Below are 21,089 nucleotides of genomic sequence, written 5' to 3'. Positions count from 1 at the left end.
ATAGGCCTATATAATGAAGACATATATAGGCCTACAATATGTCTGTTTTTAATCACACCGGCCTATTGGTCCCCGTGGGAGAGCACCAGAGACAAGAAAACCCCATGCAAACAGTATTTTAATTTACCACAGCTGTAGGACAATGGAGCGTTGATTGGGACTTGAATGGATGGAAGTGGTGATGATACATGGCGCGTCAGGGAAGGTTGACTGTCTTGAGTTGACATGCACTGATGCACCATAGACTGTAAAAAAAATTTTTTTTTACAGTGCACTTACATTAACACAATCACCATAACGAAATAGGAAGCATGTGCCTCCTTGCCCTTTGTATAAGTGCATTGCGTAAAAGCAATGCAACATCAGCATAGTATAGCGGCCTATATACAATGGGCTTGGGCCTGGCTATCCATTTGGTTTGATGATTCATTCATTGAACACATTTGAGATTTGACTAAAATTATTAGCTACAGAATTCCAACAATGTTTCTTAGCCATAACAAAGGGGACATTCGAGACAAAACTACAGTTCCCGAGCGTCCGGGGATGAGGAGGGAGAATAAAACGAATCTATTCTATTCTGTCTGTCTGTGCACCCTCGCGGCGTCCATCTCCATCTAACCAGTGCGCAATAATTGAAATGGCGCATTTGGCCGGCGGCTGTTGAAAGGGCGCTTTTTTTTTGCCATGGCATAATGCATGACGATAGACGTCATTTGGCTCCTCCGGTGCCAGAGGGATTTATGTTGCTAAAATGTGAGTTGTTAGGGAGAGAGAGAGAGAGAGAGAGAGAGAGAGAGAGAGAGCAGGATCTGTTGGTGACGGTCTGTTGTGCGTTTGTTTTTACGAGCTTCTGTCTGTTTTTACGAGTCCTTCCCCTCTCTAAAGATAGTCTAATGAATGAACCTATTTCAAGGCTTGACTTCAGAGAATAATAATGATAATATTTTCTGAATCTCATTTAATTATTAGTTACCCAAAAAGACACCAGCAGCAGAGCAATGAGTAGCCTAGGACTGCGAGGCAGAGGATCACATTTTCCTGGTGAGTGAGGCGAGTTGGGGCGAGAGAGAGAGAGAGAGAGAGAGAGAGAGAGAGAGAGAGAGAGAGAGAGAGAGAGAGTGTGGTAGAGAGAGAGGAGAGGAGAAGAGAAGAGAAAGCCTGCGTTATTTGTAACCTAATCCTCGGCCCCGGGGCGGTTTGGGACAGCCCCGGGCACGAATTCTTTCAGCCCTCCTCTCTCTCTCTCGTTTGGAGACCGACTGGCTTGTCTCTCAGATCGCTCAGAGGCTTCAGTCAGTCGGGCGGTTTACACTGGCTGGCAGGGAGGAAAGAAGGGAGACGAGGACACCAGCAGCAGCTCCGCAGCAGCCGAACAGCGAAGAAAAGTGACAGATCTTCTCCTCCTCCTCCTTCTCACAAAATATCTGGAACCGAGAAGATATAATATATCCATGTCTACTGTGTCACTGTCCTCTCAGGTAAGGACGCGCCTTGAACCTGCGTGTGTGTGTGTGTGTGTGTGTGTGTGTGTGTGTGTGTGTCCGTGTGTGTGTGCGTGCGTATGTGTCACTGTGTGCGTGTGTGTCCTGAGTCCTGACACTGACAGTCTTGACAGACTGTATGTGGTTGTCTCTTAAAGACACACACCAACACACCAGTGTCAGAGAGTCGTTTTGTAGATTTAAAAGTCAAAGTTTTGTCTGGTTGAAATTTATTTGGACACCATTCAGAGGAATTAACCGCGAGAACATCCGGATTTTGATAGACATTTACGGACGCTCTATCATCTATCTTGGGATTTTCATTTAATAATAATCATGTTTGAAACGGTAGCCGATAGAAGGTTCACTGAGGTAGGCGAATTTTACATGTATATTTCTGACTAAGCCCTGAAACATGACCGTCATGTGAACCATGGCTAATTTCTGACTGGATTTTATTTCATTAGGCTACACGTCACGTATCGACCTATAGCCCCCACCCCCCCCCCCTATTTGTATATATTTCTATAGAGACATCCGTGAATGAAGCAATGCAATCTGCTCAGTAGGCTATAGTGATACTTGTAATCCTTTGCTTTACTTTGGTGCACTATAGCTGAAGTAGTTTGATTGAAGTATTTATTTTAACAGTTAACAGCTGCTTATATAGTCTAGACTAGTTTTAGACATTATGTAAAAAATAAAAAAAATAAAAAGAAGAAAAAAGGAGAAAACTAGCAAATGTGCCTTAAAATGTCTATAGGCTACAATTAACCTGCATTACTGAACTCCTTAAAAAGGAATAATTACACTTTCTCAACCTGCAGTATATAGCCTATAAAATAGCTTTTTGCATTATAGAAAGAAAGACAACACCCAAAAATGTTATGTGGATGGAATAATCCGCGGTCTGTTTGTAGCCTCCTATAGCCCGGGGCATCGACCTGCCCGGGGCAGAGAGAAGTCCGCCTCCTGTTCACCTTTTATGCTTCAAAGAACTTCTTCACAATTGAGAGACTTTCTGTGGGGGGATGGTTCAATTAATCCTGGATCTGCCCTTGCCCACTTGCCCCGGGCCATAACCGCCCTCTGTTCATCATCAATGCGGGCGCATGCACGGCACCCTCCTCGACCAACCACCCTTCATGCGCTAGGAATATGAATATTTGCCTACTTTCATGGTAATTTGAGGGACCAGTTTCATCTCTTTTTTTCCCCCCTATAATCACCGATATAATTAAATATTCGAGTTGTGGCATAGATTAGCGGTCTATAGAAATATGATTGAAAAGCTATTATAGCATCACATTATAACAGCGAGTTCAATTGGAGGGACGTAGGGGCGGCTATGAAGTGAAACTACACAGTCACAGACAGACAGTGTGCCCTAGGCTGTAGCTAGTCTTAAAAACAGAAACCATCCTCATGGACCATGAACAGACCAGCAGCAGGCAGGCAGCAGCTCACCAGGAGCTCTTGGGATTTTAGGGGTTGAAAAAGAAGAAATGGTGCCATGATGCAAGGCAAGCGCCGAACGCGCCACGGCTGAGAGATCTGGGTTTGTGTGAGCGTATATATATGCCTCTCACTCACTCAGACCCTTTCATTTTATTTATACATGCAGGGACCCAGTCCCGTTCAGTAGCTAGAAGTTCTATTAGCATCTATAGCCTTTGGTGGTGGCTGCATGGACATCTTTTTGAGTTGAGTTGAGTCCCATCGGTGTCTGCATGTCTGCTCATGGATGACCCTGGCCTGGCCTATAGCTATAGGCCGAGAAATCAACGTTACTATAGTCTGTGACTGAACCTACAGGCCTATAGAGTCTGCATTTAGGGCAGGGTCCACACAGTGGCTTGGCCAAGCACAGTGGCTTTCACTCTGCAGAGTCTGCACTATGGACTGGTTATAATGTTGATGGTCTTAATAAGCTTTCTGCAATATTGCTCTCAATATTATCATGTTGTGGTTGCTGCAGTCTATAGACATCTCTCCCACCTATAGAAATAGGAGCCAAATAAAGTTGTATGCATTAAGCCTACAATGTAAATGTGATTACTGAATCATATAATATACGTTAAATTGAGTCTTGTTCCCATAATTATATTATATCATCAGGACGGACGGTGCATGTCCAGGATGTCCCTCAGCCGGTCCCCCGTCTCTCCGATGACCACGCAGGGCATCCCGTCGGCGGCCCAGCTCACCAAGTCCAACGCCCCGGTCCACATCGACGTGGGAGGGCACATGTACACCAGTAGCCTCGCCACGCTCACCAAGTACCCAGAGTCACGGTAAGGGCACATGTACACCAGTAGCCTCGCCACACTCACCAAGTACCCAGAGTCACAGTAAGGGCACATGTACACCAAGTACCCAGAGTCACGGTAAGGGCACATGTACACCAAGTACCCAGAGTCACGGTAAGGGCACATGTACACCAGTAGCCTCACCACACTCACCAAGTACCCAGAGTCACGGTAAGGGCACATGTACACCAAGTACCCAGAGTCACAGTAAGGGCACATGTACACCAAGTACCCAGAGTCACGGTAAGGGCACATGTACACCAAGTACCCAGAGTCACGGTAAGGGCACATGTACACCAGTAGCCTCGCCACGCTCACCAAGTACCCAGAGTCACGGTAAGACTGGAATGATATAGGCTCCTACACTACACGTCAATGTTCTATCAATGATATAGGCTCCTAAACTACACGTCAATGTTCTATCAATGATATAGGCTCCTACACATCAATGTTCTATCAATGATATAGGCTCCTAAACTACACGTCAATGTTCTATCAATGATATAGGCTCCTAAACTACACGTCAATGTTCTATCAATGATATAGGCTCCTACACGTCAATGTTCGGCACAAGTAGGCCATGTATGGCCTACTTGTGCGCAAGCAGAGCGCGCCATGAGGTGCGCTCACCACTGCTGGTACGACTGCTGCTCTGGGTCCTAGAGCTCTCTGCTGCCCCCCTTCACCATATCCAATTTGTGAAAGCAATAGAGAGGAAGGGCAGAAAGAAAGAAGAACAGAAGAGAGGAGAAGTAAAGGGTAGATTTTAATTGCCTTTCAGAGGACAAAGAGAGAGAGAGAGAGAGAGAGAGAGAGAGAGAGAGAGAGGAGGGAGGGAGGGAGGGCATGCAGCAGAGAAGGGCTGAGATGGCCTGGAGCAAGGAGGTGAGTCTCTGAGTGGAAAACAGAGGAACGCCACAGGCAGCGAGGGAAAGATGAGCACTGGCTCTTAGAAAATGATCTGGCATCGATTTACTGAGAAAGAAATGGGGGGGGATAGAGTGAGAATGAGCAAGACAGGAGGAGGGAGATGATGGGAGACAGGGAAAGAAGGATAGAGAACTTATTTTTGCCCAGAGTTAAGAGTATGACAATGTACAGTATAACCTGTCCCCCATAAAAAAACTAATGTATACGTGGATTCGTTCATCACAGTATTGACTGCTATCTCTGTAGAATGTTTTGTTATATTGTACCAAAGAATTGAACATTTTGTTTCTATGCCAGAAATCGGCTTATTGTTTCCCGGGAGACATCTCCTAAAATAAAACAATAAGAAAGAAACAAATAAAAGGAAAAAATAAGGCAAATTTACTAAAACTTTGCTGTTCATAGCACAACAACCATTTAGCTCACGAAGTGCTGCCAAATCTGGATACTAAAGACAGCCTTCCAGAAATGCATTGATCACGTTTGAGTTATTTCATTTGTTGTGACCGCAAGTCGCATTTACTATGAAATTGTGCCTCCCCTTTGACTGATACCGTTCCTGGGCCATCATCAAACCCTGTACACTCAAGACACTGCCCCCGCTGCCACCCTTAGATGGAGCTGACCTGTTCGGACATTCCATATGTTGATCTGACCTCATCAAACCCTGTACACTCAAGACACGCTCCATATATGGCCAGTACAGAATTCATAGCAGATTAGCTCATTAGGCTTATAATACAATTTGTTTAACTACCAATCTTTCTTCATTTGACCTAGTCTGTCTGTCTGTCTGTCTCTTTCTCCCCTCCAGAATTAGTCGACTCTTTAATGGCACAGAGCCAATAGTGCTGGACAGTTTGAAGCAGCATTACTTCATCGACAGGGATGGAGACATTTTCCGCTACATCCTCGGCTTCCTGCGGACCTGCAAACTACTCCTGCCCGAGGACTTCAAGGTATTAAACTACTACTATTAAACTACTCCTGCCCGAGGACTTCAAGGTATTAAACTACTACTATTAAACTACTCCTGCCCGGGGACTTCAAGGTATTCTACTGTCCACTTAACTCTAACTAAACTAAACTACTCCTGCCCGAGGACTTCAAGGTATTCTACTGTCCACTTAACTCTAACTAAACTAAACTACTCCTGCCCGAGGACTTCAAGGTATTAAACTACTACTATTAAACTACTCCTGCCCGGGGACTTCAAGGTATTCTACTGTCCACTTAACTCTAACTAAACTAAACTACTCCTGCCAGAGGACTTCAAGGTATTCTACTGTCCACCTAACTCTAACTAAACTACCGGCAAACTACTCCTGCCCGAGGACTTCAAGGTATTCTACTGTCCACTTAACTCTAACTAAACTAAACTACTCCTGCCCGAGGACTTCAAGGTATTCTACTGTCCACTTAACTCTAACTAAACTAAACTACTCCTGCCCGAGGACTTCAAGGTATTCTACTGTCCACCTAACTCTAACTAAACTAAACTACTCCTGCCAGAGGACTTCAAGGTATTCTACTATCCACTTAACTCTAACTAAACTAAACTACTCCTGCCAGAGGACTTCAAGGTATTCTACTGTCCACTTAACTCTAACTAAACTAAACTACTCCTGCCCGAGGACTTCAAGGTATTCTACTGTCCACCTAACTCTAACTAAACTAAACTACTCCTGCCAGAGGACTTCAAGGTATTCTACTGTCCACTTAACTCTAACTAAACTAAACTACTCCTGCCAGAGGACTTCAAGGTATTCTACTGTCCACTTAACTCTAACTAAACTAAACTACTCCTGCCAGAGGACTTCAAGGTATTCTACTGTCCACTTAACGCTCAAGCGCTTCACTGCATAACAAACAAACAAACAACAACTTTGTATTCTCAACACGTAGGCCTGAGTATACGGTTGTTGTTGCATCTATCTGTATGTTTGATTGTAAACTGCTCTCAAACGATCATCCATCTGTCCGTGATGTTTGAAACGCAAATACTGTCGTGAAATTTCCTCGAGGCAAATTCCCATAATTCACAGAAATCTGAGCAATGACACCGAGTTCAAACAAATTATCCGCCCAGTGTCCACACAAGCATTATCTTCATTACTCCACTGTGCTCCGACAGCAGCCAGTCCTTTTACTGCTGTGCTGCAGACGCTGACACTTTAATCAGTGCTTCGGTCGGTGTGCCCGTGGCTGCCATCGGGGTCGACTGTGCATGGCTTGCAGCAGGCGGGACACGCTGTGTGTTTTATTAAATTGATGTGCGAAGGAACGTGGTGCGTCTGTGAAGAGAGAAACTGTGTTTGAATGCATAAACGTGTATGTTTGATACCGTGCGAGTGCGTGTGCGTCTGTGCACACATCGCATCTCTCTCATCTTCGCCGCCGTAGTTAGCTATAAGCGTTGCCTCTGTTATTCCGCGCTTCTGTGCTCAGGATGACTAAAAAGCCCTGCGGACAGAGCCCCCCCCCCCCTCTTTTTTATTTTATTTTATAAAATACATCTATCCCTCGCTTCAAGGCCATGAAGGGAGGGGAGCTAAGGAGGCTGAAGCTTTGATACCGAGCAGAGCCCCGGGGCCCAGAAGCTCTGTAAGCTCTGTGTATGCTTGTTGTCAGAAACGATATGGACTAGGGGAAAAAAACGGAATACAGCGAGAGAAAAGACTCGCTCGTTCCCTTTTCACACGCACTAATTATGAATAGACATGTCTGCTCGCTCGCCCGCTATAAAAGCGGCACACTATGGAACACGACGTAGGGAGACGTCATTGAGAGCTTTATAGAGGGATTTGAACGCAGGAGACGCCATGGCCAGTTGGCCACCTGTGTTATGCGGGGGACGAGAGATTGGATATCAAACGCTACAAAAGCACGTCGTCGAGTTCACAGATACTGTTTCATGTTGCGAGTAAAACAAACTGTGTGAGTTCTAAGCTCGAGTTGCAGCACACAGCCTCTCGGGGCGGTTTCCCGCAAAGTGAGCTGAAGCCTTCTTTGTTGGCATAACTGTTCCGTAAACCCAAAACATGCTCTCAGTTAGTTTTTTTGTTATCAAGTTTTGCCATGTCTTCAACACATTTACATGCGTTGTGGGACTTCGTATTGATTCGCATGGCTAATTATGTGATGCTGCAGGCGGTGGTGTGGTTTAAGTATGTCATGTTGACGTCTTTATGTGTTGTGTGTGTGTGTGTCGCAGGACTTTCCCCAGCTGTACGAGGAGGCGCGCTACTACCAGCTCACTCCCATGGTTCGGGAGCTGGAGCGCTGGCAAGTGGAGCGCGAGGCTCAGCGCACCGCGCCCTGCGAGTGTCTGGTGGTCCGCGTCACCCCAGACCTGGGGGAGAGGATAGCCCTCAGCGGGGAGAAGGTCCTCATAGAGGAGATCTTCCCCGAGACCGGAGACGTCATGTGTAACTCGGTCAACGCCGGCTGGAACCAGGACCCCACGCATGTCATCCGCTTCCCACTCAACGGCTACTGCAGGCTAAACTCTGTGCAGGTGAGTTATACGCTACTTCATCACACAGCCACATCCGTTACCGTCTTGTGATCAACACCACGACAGTCATGAATTCAGTCTTCTTGTGACTCTACAAAATGTCTTCTAAACTCCTGACGGTTTTAAACCCTATGTCAATATAGCTCAAACTAGCTCAAACTATTTCAGGTCAAGGACCCCCAGAATTATCTGTATTTGGCCGCGGAGCCCCATCTGAAAATATGTTGTTCCAGGGACTCCCTGGAAGCAAAGATTTGAGTTAAAAACGCTCTGAAAGGATATATATTAAAAGATTTGCGGCACATTTAAAAAAAGATAGCAGACCTACAAGCTTGTAGCGCGGCACTGAGTATGACATAATACTTAAAACACCAAAAGGGGTTCCCGCCGAGAACTAATAAAATGTTTAATTTAAGCCGTTTTGTGTATGGATTAAAAATAAATTGAAATTACGAAGATTCAGAGTCAGAGTACAGTAGCATCCTTGGAGACAGTTTCAGTTAACCTTATAAAACGATCGCTGTCAGTTCCATGTCAATGATGAAGTCAACTCTATGACTGTGTATCTGTAGTGTAAGGGAAGCTAGTGGCCGTTGTTGACGCTCTGTCTTTGCAAATCCTCCTCCAGGTCCTGGAGAGGTTGTTCCAGAAGGGCTTCACGGTCAAGGCGTCGTGTGGCGGCGGAGTCGACTCGTCGCAGTTCAGCGAGTACGTCCTGTGTCGCGACCTGAGGAGGAGCCAGTCCATTACCAGCACACCAATCAGGATCAAGCAGGAACCACTGGACTAGCGCGTTTTGACCTAAAACCAACCAATCGAGGGACTCCTTGTGGCAGTTGTCAACGCCATTACCAAACTAAAATAGTAACAGCAGCAACGTCTGGATCCTTCTAATGTCTCTAGTAGCCGGAGGGGAATATCCTCGTGCACTAATGGCAATGCCGAGCCAGCAAATAAGACCTGATCTTGTCAAGACCTGAAGACTTGGATCACGTTGCAGAAAAGGATATCTCATTTTATTTTTTTGGACGAGTGCTAAATCATCTCTTTCAGACTCTGAAAAATCTAAACGTGCACCCTGGACTGAAAAGTATCTACTTAAAGACCAATCATCCAATGTCCTCTTTCAGTATGAGACTGATGATGCAATCTAGTAGTAGCTTCTGCAAAGCAATTGAGCTTGAGTCCAGTGACACAAATATTTGTCGGGGGAAATTAACTAAATCCAATTATGTATGTATGTAATTAATAGATACCAGAATCTAGGCTCCTCCTTTCAGGAACAAAGCATACATTGTTCAACATCTATACAAGAGTTCTCCCTTTACAAATGTAGATATTTGTAATAAGAGTTTGTTTGTTTGAGAACTTTCTTGGTGAATATGTTGTGTATACAAATTAATTGAAAGGCTTTTTTCTGTGCTTTGGTGCCATAAGGCACATAATTTAATTCTTTTTTATAAGGAGCGATTTTGAAAAGATATATTTAATGTATTTGTTAGCTTGCTTTGTGTCACAATTTTTCCATTTGTACAGATGTATTGGTAAAAAGTCAAAATGGTCTTGTTTTGTCGTCTTGTTTTCACAAACTCTGCAATTCAAACTAGAAGAAAGCTATGGTACGTAGAATGTACAGTTCTGAGAGAGCAGTGAGAGTTATGGGGAAATATTTATCACACAATGTTTGAAACGTGTTGACCATTTTTCACACATTGGCTTTTAAATCTACAAATTGGAAATAATAATAATAATAATGAATTGCATTTTCCAAGTGCTCAAAGCGCTTTACAATGGTTCATTCATTCATACATTGAGAGGTGAAGCGGCGAACAGTCGGCGCCAGTGTCCTCACTTGCCACATTCATACACCAAATGGTGGCACACCGACCGACTCATTGGAGGCAATGTAGGGTTCAGTGTCTTGCCCAAGGACACTTCGACATGTGGACAGGAGGAGCCGGGATTCGAACCGCCAACCCAGGGATCATTGGACGACCTGCTCTACCTCCTGAGCCACAGCCACCCTATAAATCATTGTCGACTTATATGAGCAGATCAAAATATTTATCATTCCATGATGAATACTGTATTTCCCATACAACCGGTCGCCACGCATTTTACAGACAGACATCACACCGCTGACGGTAAAAGCCATACCAAAAACAAGACGTATTTATAATTTTCTTTATTTAGTTCTTTTTTTTTTTTGCAAAGGTACAAACAATAGTAAAATTGCATTGCCTGAAATGTGTCAGGATTGAATACAGAATGTAGGAAATATAAATAGTCACAAAAATGTGTCCTTCCAACAGATGATACTTTTAAGCTGGGTGTCTCCACACGACCCAGGATCCTACTGAGTTACCAGTACAAACACCACAGCTCCAATCATCAATTAGATCTATATACTATACAAACCAAATGCCCGTTACTGTAAAAAAGACATTTCAAGCGTTAAAAACCCTCAATGAATGCACAGTCTTTCCAAAACAAACTTAAACTTAAAAACAGCCTTTGACAACAACAAAACCGTGAAGCAAATCGTGTTATAATCAATCAAGACAATGACGAATCAATAATGGAAGCAGTTAAACAGTTTGGGCTATCGTGTGAATCCTAAAGCATTTAGCGGGTTGGGGGCTAAATCATTGTTACACAATGATCGAAGGACGAGGGGGGGGGGGGGGGGGGGATCCATTTGAAGGGGAATTTTTTGTTTTGAGGAAATCACAGGAATGTTATTTCATATGACTATTTGCTATCTTTTATTTTTTTTGTTACCCTTCATGATCGCAGCGTGAATTAATGTTAACAGGAGAGCCAGCTCCCTGATTCCGCCGATTGTAAATCTAAACTTGGATAGCTTGTGTTAACCAAAAAAAACAAAACAACAGCCAGACAAATGTAACTGTGTTCACAGTTTATCCTAGAGAGCCATGATTTCCACTCGTGCATGCACACAGCCACCACACACACACACACACACACACACACACACACACACACACACACACAAACACACACACACAGCCACCACACACACAGTCACCACACACACACTCCCCATGGGCACATTTGAGCCGACAGCTGCGGACAGAAGAAGCTGTGTTTTACGTCATTTCCGAGTTTTTAGACAGCTGGTGGATGGAAAAGAAGCTCCACCCCCGCGGCTGACTGCCGCGGAGGAGAGCGTTTCCGGGAATCTGTCCTCCGCGGCAGTCAGCCGTGGGGGTGGAGCTTCTTTTCCATCCACCAGCTGTCTAAAAACTCGGAAATGACGTAAAACACAGCTTCTTCTGTCCGCGGCTGTCGGCTCAAATGTGCCCATGGGGAGTGTCACAGTCACACACACACACACAGTCACAGTCACACACACACAGTCTCACACACACACACACACACACACACACACACACCCCAAACCATCACCTTTCGTAGTACCATGCATACTGTGTACATCACCAAGGACGCGCCACAGTACTGTCGGTACATTCATCTGACCACTATGGGGATTTGACGCGACATTCAGCCTTCAGACAACAGTAAAAATGCAAACATGACGTTAACATGATCGGTGTATAAGCGTCCGTTCCTATACGGACTTGGATAGACTCTAACCATGATGAGTAAAAGTGAAAACAAAATAGAGAGCCATTACGTAGCATCCTGAGTGAGTTGTATTTGGGCTACAATTAGCAAGAAAAAAAGGACATGATCTGGATTTTTTTTTTCATGGAGAAGTGTGGACAGACTCTCAAAAGGCACCTCTTGCAGGTACAGCGCTGGAGCCATCATAGCAAATAAAAACAATCCTGGCAGAATTTCTGCCAACAGGGATTCAACATCTCACCTAGTTATCAAACTACACTTTTTTTTTCTTTTAAAAAAACGTATCATTTTCAGCATATTTTTGTATCTCTTTTGGGAACACATACACTAGTGTTACATTGCAACACAATATATGGTTTGTTTGTGTTTCTGTTAACATGTGTGATAAAAAAATGTAACATAAAATACTATTTGCCCCAAACTAGACACACGGACATGTTGAAAAGTGACATCTTGTACGGGTGAAGAATCAATCATGCCCAAATTGAAATCTCAGAGACTCAGTTAAGGAGTTGCAGAAGGTTTGCGAGGGGCATGGAGGTCTTACGGAGGATTTGGCTACCAAATTCATAATAGATGACAATAAACGTAAAAAGGGGGGCAGGAGGGGAGGGGGGCATAAATGGCTCTATTTTCCTCACTGCCTATACCCCTTATCCCTAAACGTCTTTCCCTTTTCTTTTTTTTACTATTTTGAAAAACATGTAACATTTAAAAAATGTTTTTCAAAATAGTTTTTTTTTTTGGGTTTTATTTTATTTAGGGAAAAGACGTTTGGGGATAATTAATGAAGGGGCTAAGGCAGTGGGAGAAAATAGGGCCCCGAAAATGTTTTTTTAACAAAAAACAAAGTGTGAGATCTGCAGTGGGCAGAGTACGCATCCTTGAGGGGCCACCTTATTTCAGTAGTGCCTTGTAGAGCAGCAACGACCTGGCCGTGGTCCTCTCCTGCTCCAGACAGAAGATGAAGTCCCTGAGGTTGACCCGCGTGATCCGCTGGCGGAGCCCTCCGCGGGGGGACACGGCTGTGCTGGACGAGCCTGCTCCCCCTGAGCCCGAAGCCACCTGGAGGAGGGAGGAGGGGAGGAGGAGGGAGGGAGGAGGGAGGGAGGGAGGGAAGGAGGAGGGAGGAGGGAAGGAGGAGGGAGGGAGGGAGGGAGGGAGGGAGGGAGGGAGGGAGGGAGGGAAGGAGGAGGGAGGGAGGGAGGGAGGGAGGGAGGGAAGGAGGAGGGAGGGAGGGAAGGAGGGAGGGAGGGAGGGAAGGAGGAGGGAGGGAGGGAGGGAAGGAGGAGGGAGGGAAGGAGGAGGGAGGGAAGGAGGAGGAGGGAGGGTGGGAGGGAGGGAAGGAGGGAGGGAGGGAGGGAAGGAGGAGGGAGGGAAGGAGGAGGGAGGAGGGAGGGAGGGAAGGAGTAGGGAGGGAGGGAGGGAGGGAGGGAAGGAGGAGGGAGGGAGGGAGGGAGGGAGGGAGGGAGGGAAGGAGGAGGGAGGGAGGGAAGGAGTAGGGAGGGAGGGAGGGAAGGAGGAGGGAGGGAGGGAAGGAGGGAGGGAGGGAGGGAGGGAGGGAGGGAAGGAGGAGGGAGGGAAGGAGGAGGAGGGAGGGAGGGAGGGAGGGAGGGAGGGAGGGAGGGAAGGAGGGAGGGAGAGAGGGAGGGAAGGAAGGAGAAGGGCAGTGTTAATATTAGTGGTGAAAAGTACAATCAATCAGACTAGATGGTCCATAACAATCAACTATACAGGGGACAATGCAACAGAAAAAAAACAGCAACAAAAACACAAAAATGTGGAAGAAACATACAGACACTCTGTCCAGTGTTTCCAGAGTACCTGTTAGAAACATACAGACACTCTCTCCAGTGTTTCCAGAGTACCTGTTAAGAGACTACATGAGAAAATAACCCTTAAAGTCGCTGAGAGACGATGGGATGGGCCAGGTTGTCCGCTCCACAAACGTTGGGTCCAAAGCAATGCGTTTAAGGGTTTTTTACTAAAGCAAAGTAAATAACTCAAAGGGTGCTCAAACATAAAGCAAAGTAACCACAGCGATCAACGTAAATAAAGTAAATAAAATAAAGCGGTATAAAGTCAACAATTGAGTGTCAAACAGGTAAACAACAGGCCACCTTCTTTAGTGAACCAGGTCCGCCCGTATGCCCGTCAATCAATCACATTAACACCAGTGACAGCCCATTCATTTCATAGACCAAAATATTACAATAATCCAATTCATGGCTCTTATACAGTACCTGATGCTGCTCTTCTTGGGCATGGGGCCAAAGTCATTCAACCTCGTCATAAAACTGTACATTAGACTCCTGAGAACAGCATCCAGAGTAGGATGACCTCGGGAGCCTCAGCAGGATCCTGAGAGCATCAAGTAACCATGTACTTTTTACTTAAGTACTGTACTTTAATTGAGTATTTCCAATTTCCAGCACTTTTACTTCTATACTCCCACTACATCTCAAGAGCCAAAATGTGTACTTTTACTCCACTGCAATTCTTTGAAAACTTGAGTTACTTTGGGAGTTGAGTTAATTTCAATTTTGATTAGAAAACATACAGTAACCACTTTCAAACTCCTTCCAGGGCGGCCACATTGCATATACTGTCTGTAGGCCTACGGAAGAAATCTCTTATCTCTGCATTAGCTTTTTTTGTTTTTGTAAATGAATATCCTACTTAGTAGTAGAAATACCCGATCTACAAGATCAAAATGCCTTTCAAAAAGTTTTTAATTGGAATCCTAAATATCTTTTTTTGCTATTTTTGAATTGGAATCCTGAAAAGTACATGATTTATTACATTTCAAATGCATTTAGTTATACTTATTACTTATGTTAACTTTATTAGATGGCGTACTGCAGTGACAGTGTACACACCAGCGTCACTGACAAGCAAACTACAGAGTAGAGTAGCCTAGCATCCTACTAGCCTACATGTAGGCAGCAAGATGGCGCCCAAATAAACCAAAATCATACCGAACGTGTCACTGCGCTCTCCCCCTATACTAGGCTGCATACTATCTAAGCTGAAATCAATAATATATCAGTATTCTTTTCTTTTTTTTTATGTTTTTTTTTTTGCGGCTTCCGCCTTTATTTTATATATTTTTATAGAGGGACAGACAGTAGGCTGACAGGAAATGGGGAGAGATGGGGGGGAAGACATGCAGTAAAAGCCGTCGGGATCGGGAGTCGAACCCGCGGCACACTGCCAGACTGGATTACTGAGCCACGGCCCAGGCCAATATAATCAGTATTCTGATTCTTAACCTGAGGGCCACATATTGAGTGAAGGTGAGGGCCGCATGTGGACAAAACAGGAAAGGGCGCAAACCAGTGTTGGCGAGGTGCTGGCCTAAGGCAGTAAATAAGTAAAAAAAAAGAGAAAAAGGCTGCACACTCGTAGCCACGATGCTGTATATTTATTAGTGTCCAACGTTTCGGCCTTCTTCAGGGAATGAGGGCCGCATGTGGCCCTCGGGCCACCAGTTGCCCAGGAAGATGAATTGTACAATATGGGAGTCAGACGCCGTTCACGAGGAGGATGTGGGAGTCAGCCTTCGGGGGAATCAAGCTAATTGTGCAAAAGTAGCAGTAGTGGAAAAACAGGCTCCTACAAATGCAGCAGGAATTGAGGACTTTTCTCACCTTTTCGTGGCGGCTAATTAGTTTGTTTTACCTGCATCTCCATTATAACGTAACCATTCTCAAGTGTTTACACCTACAGTCAGGTCGTTGACTCTTAACATTCCTTACTATGGGTCTGTTTATAATGCTGTGAGGTGTGAAGATCATTCTTCTGCTGCAAATGACTCTTCATGTAAAGCATGAGCTACATTTCCTAAATATAAAATGGAATAAATAAATGCAAGTCCTTCATGAACGTGATCCCTATTAGTACCCGTTCTCCTCCTGACCCATCGTCACTTGTTCTCGGAATCATCGGTAAAAACAAAACCCGACAGACTACACCTCACAGTAATCACACACTGGGCCCAAACCTGTAATAGGATCGCCACACCTTTATATATCAAAAGGTGTGTCCATAGCCCACGGGCACAGAGCCACGCCTTCCCCCCTATGGACTAATATGGCTACTAGCCATATACAGCAGCACAAGACGTTGCTCCAACAAGCCCTTCGCTGTGTTTCCCAACACTGTATATTATCCAAACAGAATAAATCTAATTCACACAGCGGCGGTGATGACTTGAAGCATCGCTTCCCATGCCGCTGAAGTCAAGTGAAAAGGCTCCGGGCGTGTTCAGTAGGGGTGAAATATTTGAAAGAGCATCGCAGGGCACAAATGAACATTTGTGTGCGTGTGTGTGTGTGTATGAGAGAGAGAGTGTGTGTGTGTGTGTGTGTGTGTGTGTGTGTGAGAGAGAGAGAGAGAGAGAATGTTCCCTACCAGAGAGCCACTTCCTGAATTAATCCTCAGGTAAATATATGGAAATATAGCACGGTTGGTGTTCTGGCTGGAGGTGTAGTGTGACATGTCTTTTTACCTGGTGGCATACAGTAGTTGAAAATGGGTTTACAGTAGTTTGTATGCCTTTCCAATGTGCTGCCAAAACGGCTGTTGGCGCCGGCGGAGGGCCAGGGATGCTACTGTACCAAAAGTTACAATTTTGAACAGAGCCTGACGGGAGAGAGCCGAATAAATAAAATAAAAAGTTTGGGTACCAACTTTTGGAACTTGGTTGAAAAACGGCCTGTGCCTTTCAGATGGCTGACCTTTTTTGAGCCAGTGGGTGAAAAAAATAAAACTATGATTTGTTGTGTGAGCAGAAGTATGCAGAACCCAAAAAGACAAACAAAGAACAAAGAAAGAAATATGTTTTAATAAACCAAACCAACTGAAATATATTTGGAAAAAGTCATGGTCCAGCTTGTATTTAATGTTATGGTGAGGGGTGAATGTCTTTTTGTTTGTGAGCTACTGCATAAATAACTAGGCTACCATTTTTCCTGAGGGGGGGAATAATAATTAAAAGAAAAAGAGAGAAAAGTTTGTGAACCAAACTTGAACAGCAGCTGAAAATGGGGCTAGGCTTCCATCTTTTCATGGTGCAGTCAGTGGTGTACTCTGTACTGGTAGCCATTGTATAGCAGATAACTAGGCTACTATTTCTATGGAAGCAGAGCCCCAGGGGCAGAGCTGACACCAGAGGATAGGAATGAGGCTCCAGGTCCACACAGGAACACAATCAGAGCATTATGAAGCTTCACAGCCTGCAGGCACGCTAACCTCCTACTCTGCACACCACACACAGTCGCACACGCACACGCACACACACACACACACACACACACACACACACACACACACACACACACACACACAGTACATCATACACGCATATACCCAGGGGTGTGTCCAATTTGGCTACAGTCCTTCCCAAACATCAAATCGTCATATATCCTGTGTAGTGTAGAGATGCTCCAATTATTCTGTCTAATCGTACATTCAGTGGCAGAGAGAGGATTCATGCGGGATTCGCCAAGAAATATCCTTCAGAAGAACCTTGGTCGGTCCAGCCGTGCTACGACAGTCAAACACAAATGGTTTTCTGTTCCTTTCACACAGAGTCTTTCTGGTTGTTGCCTCCTTCCATCTAATCTGCCCTGGAGGAGCCTCAGTGCAGCCCTAAGCTCCCAACGGCCATGGGCCGACTCAGGCTGAAGATAGGCAACATCAACCACGCCCCCCCCCCCACCCCCTCTCTAAACACCTCCGAGGCACAAGGCTGTTATGAATACTTGCAAAACAATACAGGGCAGAGGCTTTGTATTTTCACTTAAAACAGTAAATAAGCGACCGTATATAGCGGCTCACCCCCGAGGCAGATGTCTGAGACGTTGGTCAACCAATTCATGTTTATCATAGACATGGCCGACGTGTCGAGGCTAGGCTTGAGGGGCGTGCTCTCTCTCTCTCATAAATAGCCGCTGACTTAACACACATAAACTAGCATAGTACGTACCGTACCAGAATGGAGATAAAAACATCCCCTGGCAGTGTAACTAAAACCTGCAGGCCAGCAAATAGCTCACATATCACCCAAAGTTCAGCGAACCTAAGCCCCCCTTCTCTTCAAGGACCCCTCCTAAACTCCGTGGCCCTCCCTTCCCTAATCCTGTGCTTTCTGTTTCTGCACAGAGGCCTCTGCTTTTGTTCTGGAGGGCTTCTGGAGGGCATGAGCCTCAGGCCCAATGTGTGAGAAGAGAGAGAGGGAGGGGAGAGGAGAGGAGGGGAGGGTGGGAGTGGGGCGAGCGAGTGCAAGGCAGGACCCGGCGTCCTGCAGCCAGGTGCCTTCGGGGGGCACGCCCCATGGATGCCCGAGGCTCATTTCTGCCGAGCTGAAGTCTATGGTCCCCTCAGGGCGGTGTGTGTGTGTGTGTGTGTGTGTGTGTGTGGGTGGAGGGAGGGAGGGAGGGGAGGGGTGAGGGGGGAAATAGACGGGCTGCAGTGAAGAGCAGACACACCCACAATCAGCCTCCAGGCACACACTGACCCCCTTCACTCAACTTTGGTCACATTCACTCCACAGGGTGGGGGTGGGGTGTCTGTATATGTGTAATGAGTGTGTGTGTGTGTGTGTGTGTGTGTGTGTGTGTGTGTGTGTGTGTGTGTGTAAGCGAGCACGTGCGAGTGCGTCTCTGCGTGTGAAGATGAAAGAGGTCAGGAGGTACAAAACGTTCCCACTCCTTGGTTTTGTCCTGTCATCATTACTCACACATTACTACACAGTGTTATGATGACACAGAGGGTCAGCATCCAGAGAGGAGAGAGAGAGACGGAGAGGTCGAGACAAAGTTATGACAGACAAACATCATGGCCACCAAGAGTAGGAAATGAACACCTGCCACCCGCCGAAAATAGAACTTAGGCTGGGCTTTAGTGAACAGTTAATAAAAACGTACATTACAAGCAACCGCAATAGGCATAAATAGCTAGGTCCCAATAGCCTAGCTACGTTTATAAGCGTAGATGGCAATAAAATAATTAATAAAAACGTACATTACAACCGCAATAGGCGATTGATTTATGACCGCTACGATCCAAATTAACAATCCGAAAATGTATTGGCAAATTTTACATAAAAACTATCAAATTGGTGATGCCTCAAGTTGATGCTTTTATCCGCAGTATCTTGCTTTAGAAAATAACAATCGCCTCATGACACAAACGGCAGTTTAAATTCACTTCCAAATGAATCCCAGCGTTCCTCCCTACTCTGTGGCAAAGACATTTTGGTGTAGCGGGGGAAAGGGGCCTAGCATACTAGTCTATACCAACTTCACCGGTGTGTACGGCCCCTCTGTGTGGCCCCTCGGCGTGTACGGCCCCTCTGTGTGGCCCCTCGGCGTGTACGGCCCCTCTGTGCGACGCTTACCTCTGTATCTCCGGACCTCGGCGAGTCCATCTTGCGCTTCTTGCGAGGGCCGATGGCGGCGAGGGCCGTGAGGTTGGCATCTCGTTGCCGAATCTGGGCCTGCTCCTGCTGTTGCATCTGTGGAGGAAGGGCAGACGATGTGGGCATGACTATGTGAGTATAGAGCTGCAGACCTGGGTGAAAACACTGTTTATTATGTCAAATACTACAAACACTCTTGATGAGTCATTGTCAGTCAGTACTCCTGACATTATTTACCGTCCTTTGTAGGCCCTACCAGTACATATAGGACTCCATCTTTGCGCCACCCTTATCCCTAAACGTATTTGCCATTTTTTTTACTATTTTGAAAAACATTTAAAAATAGTTCAACTAGCCGATCTACATCGAGACATTGTGAACTATTGTGAACTATTTTAAAACGTTTTTTTAAATAGTAAAGAAATGGCAAATTAGTTTAGGAATAAGGGTTAAGGGCGCAAGAGATAACCCATAATGTCTTAAAGATGTTACTGTAGTTGTCGGCTTTCAGTAATAGGGGTCACATATATCTCACAAATTATGCGACATATAATATGTAGTGGTAGGACAACCACCCTTTCTACTGTACATGACAAATAAGTGTTTCTGATTGTATCAGAAGAAGTGGGGAATATACCAGAACAGGGAACAGCAGCATTATTGTGGTTGAATGTTGTCGGCAAAGGAACTGAGTAATGTCGTTCTGCTATGCAGAGTTCTCTTCTTGCTTCTTCTTTTTCTTTTTTAACAAATGAGCTGTCACTTTAAAAAAATGCTGTAGGCCAAGACTGAGGGCCTGTTATGCCACGTCCAATAGATTATTATTCTGCCGAGTGACATTTTGATGTAAAAAAAATATAAATTAAATAAACAAAGAGACGTGTTGGGTCACAAAATTAAAGTTTAAGCAAAACCAGATGCCAGTGTGAAAGAAATATTCAGGCAGATAACACAGCCAGGTTGGGAAATTAAACTAACACGAGCTCCAGGCAAAGTGGTGGTAAATCTGCCATGTGTGGGTGGTCTGTTTGTCAACTCTCTTCCACCTATTTTTTGACATCAGATGTTAGAATAGCGGGCTAAAAACAGTAAAAAGTAAATCCCTTTTGATCCACCGCTCACTGGATGAAAACATAGGTTTTCCTTCCCCGAGTGCAACGGACGCAGCATCCTGATGTAATACCTCAATCAGTCAGATCCCTGTATAACCCATTCTGACCTGAGATCAGATTCTAAAAACGTCTTCTACATCCTGACAGTTTTCTGAAAAAGCTATGTTTCTATGTCAGTCGTTCTTCGATTTTTCTAAAAATAGCAGACCTACAAGCTCGTAGCGCGCCACTCGGTGGCGCGCTATGAGCTTGTAGATCTGCTATTTTTCAATAGCTAAAGCATAACATGATGCCAACACCAAAAGGGGTTCCCGCCCAGAATGGTATAAACAACCTTATGCTAGTAAAGCCCTGCTGGCGTGGCTCTCTAGAGCGACGTGCCGATGCCTCCGTTCTGCGGGGGCGGAGGAGAAAGTGACGAGGAGCCGAATGGACAGAGGACATAATTCAAGGCTATGTTAACGTCCTCGTTAAGAGGCTGTAATGTTAATTGGAAGGGAAGTTGTATACATGACCACACACACACGCGCCCACACACGCACATGCACGCACGCAGGCACGAGCAGCCACATACAAACGAAACTGGCAAATACACAAGCAACTAGAAAAAGTGCCCCTCAGGGCACTGAAGGTCTCCACCAGGGCAGGTTGTGGCCTCCTGGTGGCGCTATAATGAATGGCCAATGTGAAAAGGGTGCCATTTCT

At 45.4% G+C, this 21,089-nt stretch overlaps 2 protein-coding genes across 2 annotated transcripts in view; one reads left to right on the top strand and one right to left on the bottom strand.

The window, feature by feature from the left end:
* Positions 1–1,134: 1,134 nt before the first annotated feature.
* LOC308313525 (BTB/POZ domain-containing protein kctd15-like) lies at positions 1,135–9,779 on the top strand. Its single transcript, XM_080760692.1, has 5 exons — positions 1,135–1,481; positions 3,603–3,778; positions 5,538–5,682; positions 7,938–8,240; positions 8,869–9,779. Exons 1-5 carry the CDS (start codon positions 1,455–1,457, stop codon positions 9,028–9,030), a joined length of 813 nt encoding a protein of 270 aa, XP_080616818.1. The 5' UTR covers positions 1,135–1,454; the 3' UTR covers positions 9,031–9,779.
* Positions 9,780–10,410: 631 nt separating this feature from the next.
* Positions 10,411–21,089, bottom strand: part of LOC308314698 (transcription initiation factor TFIID subunit 4-like) — a 36,843-nt gene continuing 26,164 nt past the window's right edge. Inside the window, exons 14-15 of the mRNA XM_080762336.1 lie at positions 19,252–19,368; positions 10,411–12,914 (exon numbers count right to left, since the gene is read on the bottom strand). Of these exons, the coding sequence (XP_080618462.1) occupies positions 12,747–12,914; positions 19,252–19,368 (285 nt within the window). The 3' untranslated portion in view covers positions 10,411–12,746. The remainder of the gene's footprint in view (positions 12,915–19,251; positions 19,369–21,089) is intronic.

This window comes from Protomyctophum bolini (assembly GCF_963924005.1).
Source record: "Protomyctophum bolini genome assembly, chromosome: 4".
Taxonomy (NCBI): Eukaryota; Metazoa; Chordata; class Actinopteri; order Myctophiformes; family Myctophidae; genus Protomyctophum; species Protomyctophum bolini.
The sequence above is the reverse complement of the archived record's forward strand: the minus strand, read 5'-3'. Positions and strand labels throughout refer to the sequence as shown.